An 18,919-nucleotide genomic window follows, 5' to 3' on the forward strand; every position below is an offset into this window, starting at 1 on the left:
TCAAAAGATGGCAAGGAGAAAAAAAACCCCACAAAACTAGACACGCATTGAGAAAGAAGAGTCCAAGAGGAGGTAAAAATCTCTCGCTCACAGGACCTAAAAGAAACAGGAAGCTTTGCATAACCCATATAGAAGTAAATAAAATGCTTCTTGAACTAGACAGTTCCCATCTAGTACCATGAGACAGGAGATCATAATTGGAAAAATAGAATGTGCTGATACACAGATCTATGTCTTTCAGCCATGCATAAGGCAGCTGCACAGCTATTCAAAACAAGGTGCCATAGAATTTCCACCTCAGTAACACAGGAAGCCACAATCCAAAGCATGTCTTTGAGGCCATGCAACCTTCAGATATAGCTGCTACTGCAGGCCTGGCCCACCAGAAAGATTCTTCTTCACATGCAGTAACAGCACAAGAATTGCCTCGTGCCTTGGCAGAGAATCCCTTCTCCTACAGATACCACCCCGATGGAAATGGCTTCCAGTGCCATCCCTCATGCATTGCCTTAATCTACACGGTAGCAGGAAAAAACAGAAGACAGAACAAAAGCCAGCAATGGATTCTTACGCCATTACCATTACTTTTGGCCACTACTGTGAGCATCAGCAGAAAGAAAATACTTCTAAAGAGAAAGCTATGCTACCAGCCTATAAATGCTAACATCTGGAAAGGAAAGAGAAGGACATATGGCAAAGCTGGAAAGAACGGTCTCTAAAGTCCCTTTGGCAAAGTTGTTATTGCAATTATCTAACACATGCTACCTCCTTTGGGTTTGTTTTAGCAATGGTTTGGGGAGTCACACCCAAACTCTTACTCAAATCCCCCAGAGCTCTCTTTGAACAAGTCCTGTAGAAGCAGCCCTTTGACACAATCTAAGTATCTTGTGCTGCTGTGCATTCCCTGCATGTGCTGCTATCCTGGACAAAGCAAAGAGGAAATACAAACTTCAAAGATTATCCAGTGTATTAAAACTTAATGAGCCATTGCCCCAATATGTGCAAAGCACACAACACCTCTTACATTCTGGCTTCAGACTGCAGTTTACTAATCAGCTACTGAAGCTGAAGCACTTCAGTCCCAAAGCAGTTACTGACTGATTGGTTATAGAAGTTCCTACAGAGAGAATTTCACTTCTATAACAGAAGGATTTCATCTAATCTGAGATGATGAAATCACTTGCTGAAGCACTTCAGTCCCAAAGTAGCTACTGACTGACCAGTTAATAAAAGTTTCGATAGAGAAAATTTCACTTCCACAATGGAAGAATCTAATCTCATCTAATCTGAGGTGATAAAAAAAAGAAAAAAAAAAAGAGGAAAACCACACCAAAAAACCCCTAAATGCCCCCAAACAAAAAAACCAACTCTACATATTGGACAAACTTCACATAAAATCAAAAGATGCCAAGCCCCAACTTCCTTCCCCCCACCAAACCACTTGAACAACAAAACCAAACCAAAATACCAGCACTCAGTTATTTTCCTTACCTTTAAAGTAATACTAAAATAGGTATTCTACTATCAATGTAATTTATACACTGCAACAAGACTTTAAAATGCCTGTTATCCACAAGACTGCACAAGTATTCATACTTTTTTCAAATAATAATTTGGAAAAAAACCTCTGATGTAACATGTATAAAACACCAGGAGTCTTCAATGGGCCAAGTTACCCCATGAGCAAGGGATAACTCAGGTCACATTCAACAGAAGGGAGAACTCCCAGGTGAAGTTCATAATGAAATAAAAGGCTCTGGTTAGTTATCAGCCTGTTTGACATCAGTTGTGGTTACTGGTGGGCAGCAGTTCACACCAGTCAGTATGAACTGATGGCACCACAGAAAGACCAAGGACAGAATAAATGACTCACAAGGAAACCCTTGACTGAAATTTTTTGGCAGTACTGTATATTAAGGCACTAGATACACAAACAACAAAACAGAAAATATGTTTGTACTGCTTCTGTGTGTTCTGGCCTGTTTTATACCCAAAGGCTCTAATTTCTCCAGCTTGTCACAATCTGTCTCCACCTGCACAGGCAAGTTAATGCCTGTGACTAACACACTATCTCTACCAGGTCCATGGAGAAATCATAATCTGGATGCAAAAGCAAGGAGTCTGAAGGAAAGGAAACAAAAAACCAACCAAAAACAAAAACCCCAAAACCAACCCAAAACTGCATCAAATTGTGAGATGGATGTTTAATTTCAAGGGCACTGTCATCCTCTTTTCATTCTCAGGAAGAAGTGATGGTTACATTTTTTATTTCACTGTAAGAAAAGTTACCAAGCACATAGGTATGGCATAAATACAGTACAGGGGGGAAAAAAGCCAAAGACACATCATAAACATTCTTGTCACTTAATAGTAAAAAGCAGAACATAAACCAGATTTTGCTTTGAATGCCACAGGCACTGTGTGAAGATGAAGAGAGCAGTGCAACTATGCAGTTAAAGAAAGAAAAATTAATGTTCCATGTTCCAGAGTGAAAACATTATATCCAGCAGGACAAAGCGTCCAACATCAGGTGTTCTTCAAGCCTGCCTGGCTTAAACATAACACAATGTATAGGTGTATACATTTGAAGGCAACAAAGATAGAAAAAGTTTTGAAAATAATGAGCTAACGCCTAAACCAATCCTAAAGTAGTAAAAAGAATCCTAAATAAGTAAAACAGAAGTCTGTGTTCCTGCAAAGGGAAAAGATAGGGCTGTATCACTTCAGGACCTGCAACTTCATTCAAAGTTTTGGGACACTTACCTGCAGTATTTTCCTTCATTCACATTTCTGCTGTGCTTTTAGTGAAGTAATAAATCACAAAGTTCCACCTGGACAACAGTTTTAGTTCACATCCTTATTGCTTTAGACAATTAAAATTAATCCTTAGTGTTGAGAACAATAAAGGCAGCCCTTGGAATCATCATGCTAAGTTGTGGAATACAATTTTTTTAAATATCACCTTTTCAGATTGACTTCAACCTACTAGTAATCTCATGTTTTAAAGAAATTGCTCTCTTATAAGCAGCAGCTTGACAGAATTTAACATTTCAGACTATCTTTAGACTGATTTTGATTAAAAAATTAATTTTAGACTAAACTAATGATATTATTATCACCAGCTTACTCCCAGCATTACGCTGCCTGACAACTCCTTCAGACGATTCCTTCACTTTATTCATGACAGAGAAGTCAATAATAATTGAAGGCTTTGCTGATTCCTAGTACTATGTCCTAGTCATGGAAAACACTTTGATGCATATTCCAAATTTGACTGTTCAGCTAAAATTTTTCTTCTTTAACAAATTTAGCATAGATCTTTGTGGCTATTTTTTCCTAGGCTGGGCTGTCAGCTGGAATCTCATAACTGAGAATATGAAAGTTCTTGTTAGAGTATCAGTTATGTGAAACTGTACACTGCTGCAATGTTAGATCCATGACTTTTATATATATATAAAGTCATAGCCTGCAAAACAAGAGTTATGGCTCTTAATTTAGGAAGCAACAGGCCTCAGACATAAAAGCTCTTTGAAAATTATAAGCAGAAGAACATTACATAAAAATGCAATGCAGATTAAATACAAGAATAAATTAGTCTCACTTCTATATGATTTCCCCATATTCTCCCTTGTTCTAAAAGGGCCAAAGTAAAAAATCAAAAGCTAGAAAGATATTTTAAAGGTTTTCTTGCAGATACCAATACAATTAGAGAGAATAGTAGTAAAATTTAGATCAGCTGAAATATCAATCACTTCCTTCTGCATAATAATCACCAACAGTCCTCACAATAAGTTTATTAGACTTTAATACAGATGATTTAGCCTAGCCTCTGCTGTTTCCAAATGTCATTTCCATTGCTGGAAAAACATACTACAAAAACAAACCACTATAACATATTCCTGATAGACTGAGCTATGTCTAAGTATAAACCTGACATAGTTCCAGAATTACAACTCAAACATTTAGAAAACATTGTGCATTACAGCAGGTCCAAATCTAATGGAGTGATCACCCTGTACGTAAATTATACTGATTTTCAACTAAAAGAAACAAAACCCTAGGCAACTAGGAATCATACTAAAGGTAACAGAGGCTCATAACATAGATTTTCCAACAACTTAATCAAGATGCAATACCAAGACAGCATTGATATGTTAGGAAATCCTCTCATACCTATAATAATGGAACTTCACACTGGAAAAACAAGGATTTAATTTACTAAAGAATAAGATTAGGGTAGTACTCACCCTCAGACAAGGTTAGTGGCACTGGACTTCCTCAAACACTGCCTCTGAGGCTTACACAGACCTCAGCTAAAAGAAGCCCAGGAGCTACTTCACTTCCAATTCAGACTCCCAAGACAAAGGGCTGTGGTGTGCCCCTAAGTGAGAGCTTTCAGGATTGCCAGCACCTGATTCAAGCCACAGGTGTAGCCAATGCTCAGTGCAGCTCTCCCAGGCAAGGCACACCAGGTGAAACCAATACAGAAAGGTGGTAATACACAAATATTACATGGCTGATCCAAGGTTCTCCTCAATTACACAGCCTTGAGGAATAGTGAATTCAGCTTCCACACCAGGACCTATATGTAACTTACATGTTTTCATTACTGTTTATACAAATTGCTTGTGCATTAATATTTCTTGTGGTGTTTTATTTCCTATCTGAGTCTGGCCCTTATTTTTCAACTCATGAGTTATAACAATTTTGGTAAATAAAATAAAATGGCACTATGTCCCAATTAGGAAATTGATGGCACTTTGATACAAGAACCCTCAAATCATAAGGCTGTTCATATTACCCAATCTATCACTCCATGTATGCATACCTACATCGTCAGCAGATCATACAAGGTACCGCTCTTAGGTCCCTAAATACTTTCCTGTGGTCAACAGAAATATCCTTTCCCAATCCTCAAGATCAAGTACACATTTTTGTATTTGCCATATCCCATTACTGGTAGATAGACAAGTTGAATCCATATTCCAGACTGAAACAGCTCATTGTCACTATTAGTTCAAAGTTGCAGGAAAAAAAGAAAATTTCTCTCTTTATACACCTAGAGAAAAAAAACCCAAAACAAAACGTCTTTCAAGGTATAGAGGCGATCCTAGAGGCCTAAAAGCTTGAAAACATCTCTTACCATAGTTTGCTTCCAGACTCAGCAATCTGCTTTGTTACTCTTCCCTGCAGGCCAATGTCTGAATTTTTGATAGACTATGGATCTACTCTTCCAAAAGTCACAACCTCTGCTTCAAAATCTAGCAGAGATTCCTGTCTGTTCCTTATTTCACATGCTGAAAAAAGACACTGCAGGCAGCCTGTGAAGTATCTAACAAACACCTCAGTCTGAATATCCCATTCCCTGCCATTCCAAAAGGAGACCTCACAGTCCCCAAAAGGAGTAAGTATGGGTGCTAAGGATCTGCAAGAAAACAGATTTTAGAGCTCAGACCCTAGAAACTAAAATGCAGAGGGATCTTCTTTCAAATGAATGGGATAGATTGCTTGTTTATGGCTTAAATTATACACTGTTGGGTTTTTGCTCTCTGCAAAATTCCAATTTCCTCTCAGACATTGGTTAAATTCCTACAGTAACAAGAGACTCAGAGCAAACTGTCCCCTGGGTCTACCCTCTCTAAGATATGAGTCTACATAGTGCTGAACTATCATAGCACCAATCTTTATGCAGTGCTATTTTCCTATTCCAAGCCACAGCGTGATCTCTAAACACACTGCAGTAAGGAACAAATATGTAGCCTTTCCCACCTCAAAGTAAGCTGCTGGGAAAGGCAATTATTCCCTGTGATTGACCAGCTTCCTGCATATGGATGTGTGGGTTTTCATTTATTACCTACTTGGTTACTGGCAAAAGGCTGCAAAGGTTCTTCTAATGGGATTTTTTTCTGTGAACGGAATTAAAATAACAGAGATAATTTAAATCACAAACAATGGCACTTCCCAGTCTTCCTCTCTCCGTAAGACAACATCTAATACAGCTAAAAGTTCCAGAAAAATTGTTTGTGATGGATTTCAACCTTTTTGTGCTGTCTACTCCTTTCTAAAAAATATGTGCAAAGGGCAGAAGTCCATGCAATCAAGGCAGAGTAAGGCTTTAAGTGACATGACTTTAATATTCATTAGGTTTTAACTTCTTAGCGTCTATTTATGAAATCTTCTATTACATCAGGAGAACAGACTTAAAAGAAAGTCAAATAAACTGAAATTTACATTTTTACCCCAGTAGAAACACTTTGGAGCTATATTTAGAATCTATCCTGACAGCTGGGTTGAAGTGACCTGCCAATCCCTACACAGTATCAGAAAATAACTGCATCCAGAGCTTATGGAGGACAATTGTACAGAGAATAAATTTGTTGCAGAAGTAAAAACCACATACTAAAGCTTCAGTCTGAAAAGTATTTTTCACCACAAGACATTGCATAGGCCCCTGCTACATCCAAATGAAAATGGGATTTTCCTCAAATCAGAATTATCAAAAGTTCTTAAATAGTTCTAAGTCCAAATGGAAATGGGGTTTTCCTCAAATCAGAATTATCAAAAGTTCTTCATTGGCTCAAAGACTACTACACAGGGAATTATATTATATTAATGTGTGAATAAGTTTCCTGCAGGAGAGAAGGAAAAAGGCCACTCCAATGTTCTTTCTATCTCCGCAACATGTACAAGATTACCCCTGGTCAGTTCTTGTAAATTGGAAAGGAATTTTACCTTGGTCACTCTTTCTTGTACAAGGGGAGGATATTTTCCAAGAAAAGGAATGTGAAAAATTAATTTTAAAAAGGTATATGGTACAAGTAACTATACATCAATGTCTGATGAAAAGAACTCTCTCAACTGGTTCATCTTATACAGCACTTCCAGGTAATTTGTTAGAAATACAAACATACCAGAAAACCACTGCTACGAAACACTGTTCATAAGACATTTTCTTAAATTATTTAATTGTGTGAATTATCTTGTGCATGATTCAGAACCATTCAGTACCTCATACTGGATCTTGGGAAGACAAGAGGTTGCAAAGGTTCCAGGATACTTCCAAGTGCCTGTGTGCACCACTGTCCTCTGCTGGAAGCGATCAGCCTGAGTGTGTGTGTGACTGACACTCAGTGTGTGACTGACTGACCCTCGCAGTGTGTGACTGACTGACCCTCGCAGTGTGTGACACTCAGTGTGTGACTGACAAGCAGTGTGTGACTGACACTCTCAGTATGTGACTGACACTCACTGAGTGTGACTGACACTCTCAATGTGTGACTGACGCTCTCAGTGTGTGACTGACAGTGTGTGACTGACACTCACAGTGTGTGACTTACCCTGAGTGTGACTGACACTGAGTGTGTGACTGACACTCAGAGTGTGACTGACACTCGCAGTGTGTGACTGACATTCGCAGTGTGTGACTGACACTCAGTGTGTGACTGACCCTCACTGAGTGTTACTGACACTGAGTGTGTGACTGACACTCAGTGTGTGACTGACACTCACAGTGTGTGACTGACACTCAGTGTGTGTGACTGACGCTCTCAGTGTGTGACTGACCCTCACTGACTGTGACTGGCACTCAGTGTGTGACTGACACTCAGTGTGTGACTGACACTCGCAGTGTGTGACTGACATTCGCAGTGTGTGACTGACACTCAGTGTGTGACTGACCCTCACTGAGTGTTACTGACACTGAGTGTGTGACTGACACTCAGTGTGTGACTGACACTCACAGTGTGTGACTGACACTCAGTGTGTGTGACTGACGCTCTCAGTGTGTGACTGACCCTCACTGACTGTGACTGGCACTCAGTGTGTGACTGACACTCAGTGTGTGACTGACACTCGCAGTGTGTGACTGACATTCGCAGTGTGTGACTGACACTCAGTGTGTGACTGACCCTCACTGAGTGTTACTGACACTGAGTGTGTGACTGACACTCAGTGTGTGACTGACACTCACAGTGTGTGACTGACACTCAGTGTGTGATTGACATTCACAGTGTGTGACTGACACTCAGTGTGTGACTGACACTCGCAGTGTGTGACTGACACTCAGTGTGTGTGACTGACCCTCAATGTGTGTGACTGACCCTCACTGACTGTGACTGGCACTCAGTGTATGACTGACACTCAGTGTGTGACTGACACTCAGTGTGTGACTGCCCAGCCTCTGGTGGCAGTCGCTGCCACAATGCACAGATGACATAAGCAACTACAATTCATATTCATTCCCGTTTAAGCTCCACACACCCGCAGTTTGGGATGCAATGCCATTAATTCTGTTATCTGTGCTAGGTAAACATGAGAAATGTTTGCAGATGCCCTGGACAAGGTCCTTTACTCCCACAGAGCACCCCCAGGCCCAGCTGGGACTGAACCTTGCAGCCCTACTGACAGTTCAGCTCCCGAGTTCACCGCGTGGCACTGCAGCATTTGATGCCCACGGCCCCCACACGGCCGCCGACAAAGCGGCAGCCGGTTTTGTAAAAGCGTGAGCCCAGAAGAAAACCACATTCAAAGCACTTTAAGGATCTGAGCCCCCTAACGCGTTTTAAACAGAGGTCAAGCCGCAACGCCACGGCTCGCTCCAGCATTGCCGGGATAAGCGGCGGACGCGCGGGCCCAGCTCCCGCCGGCGGGGCGGGGCGGCGCCAGGCCAGCGGCCTGACGGGAGCTGAAGTCCGCCCGCACAGCCCGCGCTCCGCGCAGCCATCTCGGACTGCGTTTCCCAGGGGGCGCTGCGGGCGCCGGGTCGCCGCTGGCAGGGCAATGGCGGCCCTGGTGGCCGTGGCGGCGCGGGGGTGCGGCGGGCTCTGGCGCCGGGCGCGGCAGCGCGGCGCGGGGCAGTCGGGGCCCGGGGCCGGCCCTTTCCCCCGCGGGCAGAGGGCTGTCGCCTGTAACGCGAGAGGCGGGGCGGTGCCGGCGGGGAAGAGCGGGTACGCTGCCGGGACGGCGCGGGGAGAGGGGCCGGTGGAGCTGGTTGTGCCCTAGTGCCCGGTCCGGGGCTCCGGGCTTGGCAGCGGCGGCGACAGCGGCGGGGCCCGGTGTAAATCCGGGCGTGTGAGCGGTGTGAGGCATTGGTGCGGGCAGCGCACGTTTGTCCCGCATTCCCCGAAGCCCGGCCGGTCGGGGATTGCCGCGGGCGGGGCCGTGACCCTCCGGCACGCCGGGCTGCCATGAGAGCCGCAGCTCGGGCTGCCCGAGCGCTCCGTGTGCCGGGAAGCCACGGCGAGCGCTGCTCCGGCTTTCCTGAGCGCGTTTCCAGGGTTATTCCAGCCCGAAAGAGGCTTTTCCTTCCAGAGGAGTACCGTGAGATGCGGGCGGTGTGCCTGAAGCAGAGCGCTTTGTCTCTGCTGCAGCTGAAAGTCACGGGCTGAACAAGTTCTCTGGTGTCCCACGGGGGTGTGCACAGCTGATCGCTTCCAGAAAGTTGTGCAGGCAGTGAGTGTGCTGCTGATTCTTCAGACACAGATAAGCATAATCCGTGAACAAACGCGGCAAGAAGCTGCAGGTGCCTCACCAGTGCTGTTAGTAGGATTGAAGAACTGCCTGGTGCACGTACCTTTATCTCTGAGTGTAAGCCAACACACTGATTAGGCAAAACCTGGTGTAATTTTTAATGTCATGATATAACAGAAAGGCATTTCTGAAGAATACAGGAAATAATGGAATAATTTGCCTCCAAAATGTAAAAGAAAGCCCACATTATTTCTCAAACCTCAAAGCATTTGTATGATCAGCTGAAAATACTGAAGGATAATACTATTTCAATGAAAGAAAATGTATTAGCTCCTTTAAACATCTGAACCTTAATCTTTCGTGGTAATATTTTTCTTCCTAAAGCATCAATAGAAGTGGCGTCTGCATCGCTAGTTTGTAGGGATGTCCTCAGCTGGTGGAGGGCAGATGGAGAACTAAAATCTTGGCAATGTAGAATGTTCACCTCTGGAAGTAACACTGTACTTGATATATTTGTTTGATGTTTTTCCATAGCTTGCTTGTCTCCTATAGCTATCTGGGTACTCATACTGCTGAAGTGTTCTGCCACAGAAATGTGATTCCATCAGTGAAATATTATTTGTGCCACTTCATTTGTACAAGGCCAGATAATTACTTACAGAAACTGTCAAGCAATTCATACTGTAAAGGTGACCTTTTTCTCTTGTCCATATAAAGGTTATGGATGTGAGAATTGCAATTACTTTTTAGATGATATGGAGAAGCTTTATTCTGCAGAATACATTCAGAGAACAGTAGCTCTCTGGTTGAAATGATGATTTCTCTATTACCAGATTACTAATGTTTATGCTAATATTCTACTAACGCTGCTCTGGAGAGCCACCTTTCCCAGCATGCAAGTGTCTATCTGACAGAGAATACATAATTTATTATGCCACCTGTCTGTTGGAGATTTATCAAACTACCTGAGAAGTAATTCATATTTATGATGATTTGGGGATTTTCACAAGGCACCAAATTAGAGTTCATCCAGCATGCAAGTGTGCCTCATTAATTTCTCTGAGATTTCTCACGTAAGGAAAAGTTAAAAGTTTTAAACCATTACATTTTTTATGATACTCTTTTTTGCATATAATGAACACTGCCATATATTCCCCATAGCCTCTGTTCTCCAGTATCACAGCACAGCTTTTCCTATTACGGTGTAGATGTATTTGAAACATAGTTTACAATTTTTTTACAATTACAGTTTAATTTTTTCCCATAAATTAAGCGTTCCTGATTCTTCTAAGTTTCCACGGTTTTTAACATCATCTGTGTTTAAATTGTTTCTCCCTTCTCCTCTTTCCTTTTCAGCCTTGCTCCGTGGGTACCAGTTGTGGGTCTGGAAATTCACGCACAGATCAGTTCCAACTCAAAACTCTTCTCTGGTTCCCAAGTCCAGTTTGCAGCACCTCCCAACTCCTTGGTGTCTTTCTTTGACGCCTCTTTACCAGGAACTTTACCAGTAAGTTAAGCTGCAATTTCATTTATGTCAGGATTCATGTCAGACAACTTTGTGTTTGGTTCTAGTATTTTATTCTTTCCAGGATTTGACTAAAGTCATATATATGGCTATTTTCCTTACTTTTCTGATTTCTGTTTGTTTCATAACATGACATGCCTAGAATTGTTTCTTTTCAATTTCCTCACTCCCTAGTTATTGCCTCAGACACATTATATTCCCTCAAAGGAGAAAAATCAGGAGTGTCTCTTCAGCATAGTGAATGGGTTGTGGTATTTCTTTGAGGCCAGAGTGGGTGTGTTTGCTTAGCATGCCACACAGGAAATTCCTTAAATATGAGAGATGCCTAAAGCCCAGTGAGAGAAGAACATCTTAGATTTCTGAGTGGCCATTTGATGTTGTTTTGCCATATGTTTGTTTATGTAGCTGTCATTTGCCATTTGGAATGTCTCACTGAGGAGTTACTTTGCTTCCTGAGTAGAAAGTCTCCAATTTAGGAAAGTGTCAACCATTCCTATTTCCAGAGCAAAGTAATTATTTAAAAAAAAAATAATGTGTGTGAGACATTGGGGATTAATAGGTCGGAATAACTAGCTAGCACATAGCAATAAGGTTTATTAGTGAAAACTTAATAAGTGTTTGAATTCACAGCTTAATTATAACTGTGATGGCTATGACAGTACTGCTGTGGAATTCTCTGAGTATCTAACAAGTTTAATTCAAAAATAAAAGTTAAAAAATTATAACATAAGCTCTTACAATACAGTGAAAATAAATATTTAATAGACTTAGCATTGCCACATGCAACAACTCTGCAGAGACTAAGATGGGGTCTAATTATTTAAAGTGGAAACATTTCACTGACTATATTCATTAAAGTGCAGATTTGAAATCCAGTTATAGAAATGTATTTTTAAAATCTAGTTGAAATTTTTCATCACCATAAAACAGCCTCAGATAACCTAAAATTGAGAACTAATTTGTGGCTGGATTTTTAGGGTCTTGATATAGTCATGATCCTTAAAAGGAGAAATTATGTTGTTATTATTTTATTTTTATTTCTGTATTTGCAAAGGTATTGAAAATTAAGGAAGTGAAGTTTAGATGCTGATAAAATTGGGACTTTCCTCTGGTTGCAGTGGCAATTCAGAGCTGAGTTTCACATCTGACTGTATGGAGATAATGGGAATCTTATGCAATAATTTGGTTTTAGAAGAGTCTAGCTAGACTTAAAGACAGAAAATTAGTTCCTTTCATTGGGGGCAGGGCTAGGTTAGTCATAAAATCCAAAAGAGTTCAAGATTCTGGTTTTGGACCTTTTTATTTAACCTTCTGTTAATGCACAGAAATTCTCTTAGATTGTCTAATGCTTATCTTCAGTCAAGTAGAAAAGCTGTTCTTGAGTGAACAAAATGAATATTTATGAGGAGGTTAATTTTTCTCTATGTTACTGTTTATTAAGGGTTCAATGTATGTGTGTGTATCTTTTTTCTTTATTAATGAGGCTTTAAAATGAGGCTTGATATGACCTTTGTAAGAAGACCCCAGTACATGTGGGCTTTGGTAGGGAAAATAGCTGCACCTGACAAGAAAAAATCCAGAGAGGTTAGGTTAATTTTAAGGTAGTGATGCTATGTTAGGTTCTACTAGCTGCTTTTATCTATACAAAGAGAAGAAAGATTTTTTTCTTACTGTAGTACTGGTGAAAACAGAGTTGAAAGTGGATGTTACAAAATACATGTTCCTGCACATTGCAATGTGATGCAAAATCCAGTCAGGAGTCATAGCTCCATTTTCCCATTGTACCTGCTGCTGCTGAGTCCAGCATTTGCTCTGGAATCAGATGGGCTTGTTTTCTCTGTGTAAATTTGTACGTAGCAATAGGATCTGAAGCAGAATTGAATTTTGGTAAATTTTGAAAGATGGAAGGTAATTTTTGAAAATTCAGAGTATTTGTAGAATAAAAACAAACCAACAAAAGCCATTTTAATAGATGTTAGGTTATTGACTAATAAGACTACTTAGAACATAGATATTTGGTCTTTCATTTGGACTGCATTTTGTTGAAAAATGGAAAAAAAAAAGCAAAGTTTTTATACAGTAGTTGACCTGAGTCTAGAATGGAGTGACTGTTGTTTTAACCTGACAACTATAGGGGACAGTTTTCAGTGTCACAAGGATTTAAATTTACTGTGTGACAACGAGATGGCTGTGATTGAGAGCTGTCCTAGCATTTGCATCTTCACAGTGGGACCAGAAGTGATGGTGCTGAAGGGAGCTTTTCAGGTTGCTGTGCATTTCTGGGTCACAGTAAGTGTTGGTATGAGCTTTTGCTGTGCTCTACACAGGAGACGTGAAACTACAAGAATGTGTTTAGTCCTCCTCCTGCTTTTCTTTTTATATTTGCTTCCTGTAAGGTTATTTTATCCTTCTGCTGCAGCTAGGCCTTGGGAGGGTCATCACAGTGGAAGTGGCATGGCCATTTCACTGTGTTGTTCTCGTAAAGTGCCTCTGAGAGACAGCTACAGGCATGAGGAGCTATGGAGGTGCCCTCCTATTTGGCATGAGACAGAAAAAAATGATTATAGAATCATAGGTTTGAGTGCCAGGGACCTTACAGGTCACCTGGTTCCAGCCCCCTGCCATGGGCAGGGACCCCTTCCATTAGACCAGGCTGCTCAGAGCTCCATCCAGCCTGGCCTTGAATACTTGCAGGGATGGGGCAGCCACAGCTTCTCTGGGCAGCCTGTGCCTGTGCCTCAACACCACAGTAAGGAATTTCTTTGTAACATCTAACCTAAACCTGCCCTGTGTCAATTTAAAGCCATGTCCTGTGATCACAAGCCCTTGTAAAATGTCCTTCTGCCTCTCTTGTAGGCCCTTTTTAGGTACTTGAAAGAGCTGTAAGGTCTCTCTGGAGTTTTCTCAATGCTGAACAGCCCCAGCTCTCTCAGCCTGTCTTCATAGGAGGGGTGTTCCAGCCCTCTGGTAATCTTCATGGCCCTCCTCAGACCCTCTCCAGTAGGTGCTTGTACCTCTTCTGTTGGGGATCCCAGAGCAGGATGCAGAACTCCAGGTGGGAACTCCCAAGAGTGAGTAGAGGGGCAGAATCCTCTCCTTGCCCTGCTGCCCACACTGCTTTGGATGCAGCCCAGAGCATGGTTTGCTTTCTGGACTACAGGTGTGCTTTGCTGGCTCATGCTGAGCATTTCCTCAACCTGGGAAAGTCCCTGGGGCTGCTGTCAGTCCATTCGCTGCCCAGCCTATATTGGTGCTTCGGATTGCCTGATCCAGATGCAGGATTTTGCACTTGACTGTGTTGAACTTCATGAGGTTTGCACAGGCCCACTTCTCAAGCCTGCCCAGGTCTCTCTGGATGGCATCCCTGCCCTGCAGCTTGTTGGCCACACCACACAGCTTGTTGTCATCTGTGAACTTGCTGAGAATGCACCTGATCCCCCTGTCCCTGTCACTGACAAAGACATTGAGCAGCTCTGGTCCCACTGAGACCACCTAACACCACTTGTCACTGGTCTCCACTTGGACATTGAACAGATGACGACAGCTCTTTTAGTGCCACCACACAGCCAATTCCTTGTCCACTGACAGTTTGGGACTACATTTGACGCCATACATTTAATTTCATTTCATGAAATTTGCCAAAGCCTGGGCTTTTTACCTTGGGAATGGATGTGGCAATGCTCTTGGCTTGGTATCTTCAGAAGACCCATTCTATACATGGTAGCAGATAGTGCATTACACCTGCAAACTGGATAAAATTCTTCTGAGGATCCATAAAGGTGGTTGCCCTCCCAATCTGGTTTAGGCTCTGAAAATTCTGAGAGGTTTTAGAAAGATTTTTAAAGCTAAAACTGGGCTCACAGAAAAAGAATCCACAATTATCTATTTTTGTGATGGAGGTGTCTGACTAAAAGTTAATTATAGCTCAGCCACAGAAATCAGATAGTAGATCTAGCAGCTAAAGGCTGAAACCTTTTTGTCAGTGCTTAGTCTTTGTCATACATTTTGGGTTTGTCTCTGGCATGACTGAAGTGAAACCATGATCCTATTGTAGACAATCCTTTGTAGGTAAGTATATAAGGAAATAATCTAGGATTTACATATCCAAAGTTTAAATTAATAAGATTAGCCCTACAGTCCTAAATATTTTGATTTTTTTTTTAATATCTTCTCATGTATTTGAATTTCATTCTCCTCTTAGTGTGAACAGCATTCTGTTTTATCTTGTTATTTTTACAAGAGACTTTTCAGAAACACTTGGGGCAAGCAGATCACTCCTTCTCAAGGAAGAGAGCAGTGCTAGAGCAGCTCTGAGCCCTTGTTCCTTCTGGCAGTGAGCTCTGGCACCCTCAGCGCCAAGCCCGGGCTCGCCCGAAGCCGGCAGTTCCAGCGCAGCGCTGCAGAGCCCCTGGATCCAGCAGTGCTGGCTGCTGAGGGGCTGCCCAGGCATGTGGCAGGGCTAATACCCAGTTTGGCATTACAGAGGGTGCTTCCATTTGTTCTTGGCAGTGGCAGGTACCCAGTGTTTTCCCAGATGTTTTGGGTTTACCAGACTTAAATAGCATCTAGAATTCATCAGAATATACCGGATTTATCTGATGCATTTGCTTTCAAAGGCTCTGAGAGGTTTGTGTGAGATTTTGGTGGATCTGTCTGTCAGCTATTCATACTGGAACAGAAACAGCATTTGAGACCAGAGTTTATACTTTACAGCTTGAAACTAGATTTTTTTTTTTTTTTTGTATCCTGTGCCTGTTAAATCTGATGATTGCAACAGCTGCTTTACCAACTTGTGATTTCAGTTTTGTTTTGACATTCCTGCTGGCATGCAATGTGAATTTACTCCCTTCTTGTACTACTTTGTTTTGAAAAAAAGCCTGCTTCTTAGCTTGACTTTTGATAACTACAGTGTTAATTGTGTGCACTTTTCATGGGGAATTAGCAATCTTCTGATCTTTGTATGATTGTTTTTTTAGCTTCCATTACATACATCTTCTTTTCTTTGAAACTGTATGATGGCTAGGTTTTTGTATCCATGAGCTCTCCTCTAAAAATAAATTAGTGGCAATGCCTGATGGAAAAAGTGAGTTCATGCTTGTTTTAAGCCATTTACCTATGTCTAGGTTCATTTAAACTCTTCATTACTTATTTCACTAAAACTGTAGTAATTGCACTTAGGAGAAAAAAGAGGACTTTAATAGAATTTGATGGTACCTTTCTGTTGCAGTCCTTTCTTTCCTGATAATATTTGTGTTTGTAACATGCATTGTATGGTCAGTGCTTGGGAGTCTCTTGCTCACACAGTCCCAGCTTGCTGGGCTTGCAGTCCGGAAAGTTTCTATAAAGAAAATACCAAATAATTTAGAAAAAGTACTAGAGGAGCGAATTAGGCTTTTAAACCATTGCTCTCTGAGGATGCTTTTGTGGTTCATAGACCCTTAAATGTCCAAGTTCATGCTGAATTAAAGCCTGCCTACCAAATTTCGAACTATTAATCAGTTCAAAGCTGTTGTACTGCTCAGAAGAAGCCTTTGAAAGATGATTAGCCACTGACTTCAGGTGACTCAGGACTGGGTTATGGTGCAGGTTGTTTCTCATTCTGTTTCTTTGTGCTCCATAAGATCATTCTCAGCCTCTGGGTTACCTCTGGTACCAAACTCCTTCGCTGGGGTCTGAGAAATGTTGTATTTCTTCCATTACTGCAGCTGCTGAGCTCAACTTTATATCATACTTGGGGTATTTTTTCCCATGGAGACTCTCTGCTCTTGTGTATTGAAGTATTTTGTGACATTTGTTGCTCCTCTCTCAAGCTTTGAAGATGTCTCTTGTAACATTTTCTCTCACTTTTTGCTATGTCTCATATATTTGTGAGTATTTCTGACCCTCATTCTGGGTGTTTTAATCTTTCTGTCAAAGCTAACAATTCAGGTTGGGCTGTGTCCTCAGCACCTCAGTAAGTGTTGAACTCTCTGTTCTTGTTGGCTTTACTGTTCATCCTTAACAGGTCCCTGTGGCTGATGCAAACTTGCCTGTTAGAATAGCATCGAGTTGATACAACATCTTGTTATCACCTATTTCAGTAGATCCTTCAGTGCATCAATGATGTTGCCTGTGTATTTTCTCTTACCTCCTTTTCTCTAGTTTCTTTTTAATTTCTTTACCTTTTGTTTTACATAGGTTTTTTTCTACTTCTGAGTGGAGGAGCAGGAGTTGGCAGTATCTTGTTTCCTTTCTTTCACACAGTCCTATTACTGCAGTTATTCTGCCATCTTGGACACTTCTGAACAGCACAACTGCATGATGTATCAGTGTGCCCCTTTCTGAATTCATTTGGAAATTGCTGCTGAGATGCACATAAGCTTTTTGCAGTAGCTTTTCTCAGTGGGTGGGAATTTCTTTAAGTAGGACCAGAGAGGGGATTTGTTGTTGCAAATTTCTATTACCTCTGTTATCAGTCACTATAGGTGTTCTGGCATCCTTAAGTTTTTTATTTGATTTCGTTTCCTCACAGTATGTAGACAGTCTGGTTCCAGGGGCTCCATCTGAGGAAATCCAAGGTGGTATGTTGTATATATGTGTATGTTGTATATAAGTGTATGTTGGCAGTGCTCTCTTAAGCAAAAATTTCATGGTTCTACCAATTTCTTAGCATTTTAACTTTGCAAACTGACCTCTTGCTACTTCATTCTTCTTCTTAACAATTGTCTCGTTGAAGAGTTTTTCATTAAATGTGTTTAGGGAAGCATTGTCTGACAGTAATGACAGATAATTGTAGACTGGGTCTTTGTTATCTTATGGTTAGCTGTCTGGTGAGTAATGTTGCATAACTGTCAGGTTTTTGTATTTTGTTGGAAACTTATCTTGGCGCAATTAGGCTGTAATCAATTCCTGGGATAAAATTAATTTCTTTGTGTTCTCTCTGATTATCAGTCACCTTGCCACCTTAAATATGACTGTATTTGATTTTGAGAGGATTATGTAAACTTCTGCAAGTGATTTCTATTAGTTACATATGCAGATTCTGCCAGAAGGATATTGTTTTCTATTTTTCAAGAAATGCTTGTTTTACTGCCAAGTTCAGCCAGATTTTACTCCAAAAAATTTTAGAGGGTTTTTACTCCAAAAGCCCTTGTAGAGGGTTGTTATGACTATATTAGCAAGCATATGAAGAAATTATTGATTTAGTCTCCCCACTTATCTCAGCTTTTTTTGGGCTGCTGCTCTTCAGATACTTGTGACACTTTACACTCATTTTGGGATGTTTGATGAAATAAGGAGAGGATGGGAGTCACGGGAGAGAGAGTTTTGGGGTCACTGCTTAAGTAAAACAAACTAGGGATATTATTTAAAGGAAATTAGTCTGTTGGTTCTGCTATTGCAGAACAAGTTTGTTAAAAGCAAGTAATTTCTGTTTGCTCTCTTACAATTTCTCTCAAATAATTTCTTAATAGTTCTTTGCAAGACTTGTTGCATTATGTCGCCTATTGTTTTCCCAAATTAGTACAATCTTTTATCTCTGTGTAACAGACCACTTCTGGTTTACTCCTAATTTGTATATTGTGCTCACTTAAGGGCTCTGGATCAGCCTGCAGGGAAAGATGGCTGAGAACAAATAAGCATGTTTTGGGAGATAGCTGTTGGAGAAAAAAGAAATGAGGGAGTCAGGGCAAAGGACTGAGAGTTTAGTGTGTGTTTGGTGTGGGCTCTCAGGCACACAAAAATTGCAAGGAGCAGAGGGCAGATAGCCAAGACTTTGAAATAATAGAAAATGACAGTAAATGGGGATCAAAGGTCTGAATTTGTTACAACTCAGAAAACCACACAGCTGGCTCTCACCAAGCCTACGAGCAAAGGAACATCTGCAAGGAAAAACAGGGTAGGAGTTGGTTTATAGACTATTTTGTCCTAAATGCTCTGAGTGTCTTC

General features: G+C 41.3%; 1 protein-coding gene across 1 annotated transcript in view; it reads left to right on the plus strand.

Moving 5' to 3' along the window:
- The first annotated feature begins 341 nt into the window (after positions 1 to 341).
- The window catches only part of GATB (glutamyl-tRNA amidotransferase subunit B), a 50,389-nt gene continuing 31,811 nt past the window's right edge, over positions 342 to 18,919 (plus strand). Inside the window, exons 1-4 of the mRNA XM_054295381.1 lie at positions 342 to 521; positions 4,746 to 4,853; positions 8,569 to 8,945; positions 10,825 to 10,975. Coding sequence (XP_054151356.1) covers positions 342 to 521; positions 4,746 to 4,853; positions 8,569 to 8,945; positions 10,825 to 10,975 — 816 coding nt within the window. The remainder of the gene's footprint in view (positions 522 to 4,745; positions 4,854 to 8,568; positions 8,946 to 10,824; positions 10,976 to 18,919) is intronic.

Source organism: Melozone crissalis, unplaced genomic scaffold (genome assembly GCF_028551555.1).
Source record: "Melozone crissalis strain CALT ecotype California unplaced genomic scaffold, PUWL_Pcris_2 ptg000006l_1, whole genome shotgun sequence".
Classification (NCBI taxonomy): domain Eukaryota; kingdom Metazoa; phylum Chordata; class Aves; order Passeriformes; family Passerellidae; genus Melozone; species Melozone crissalis.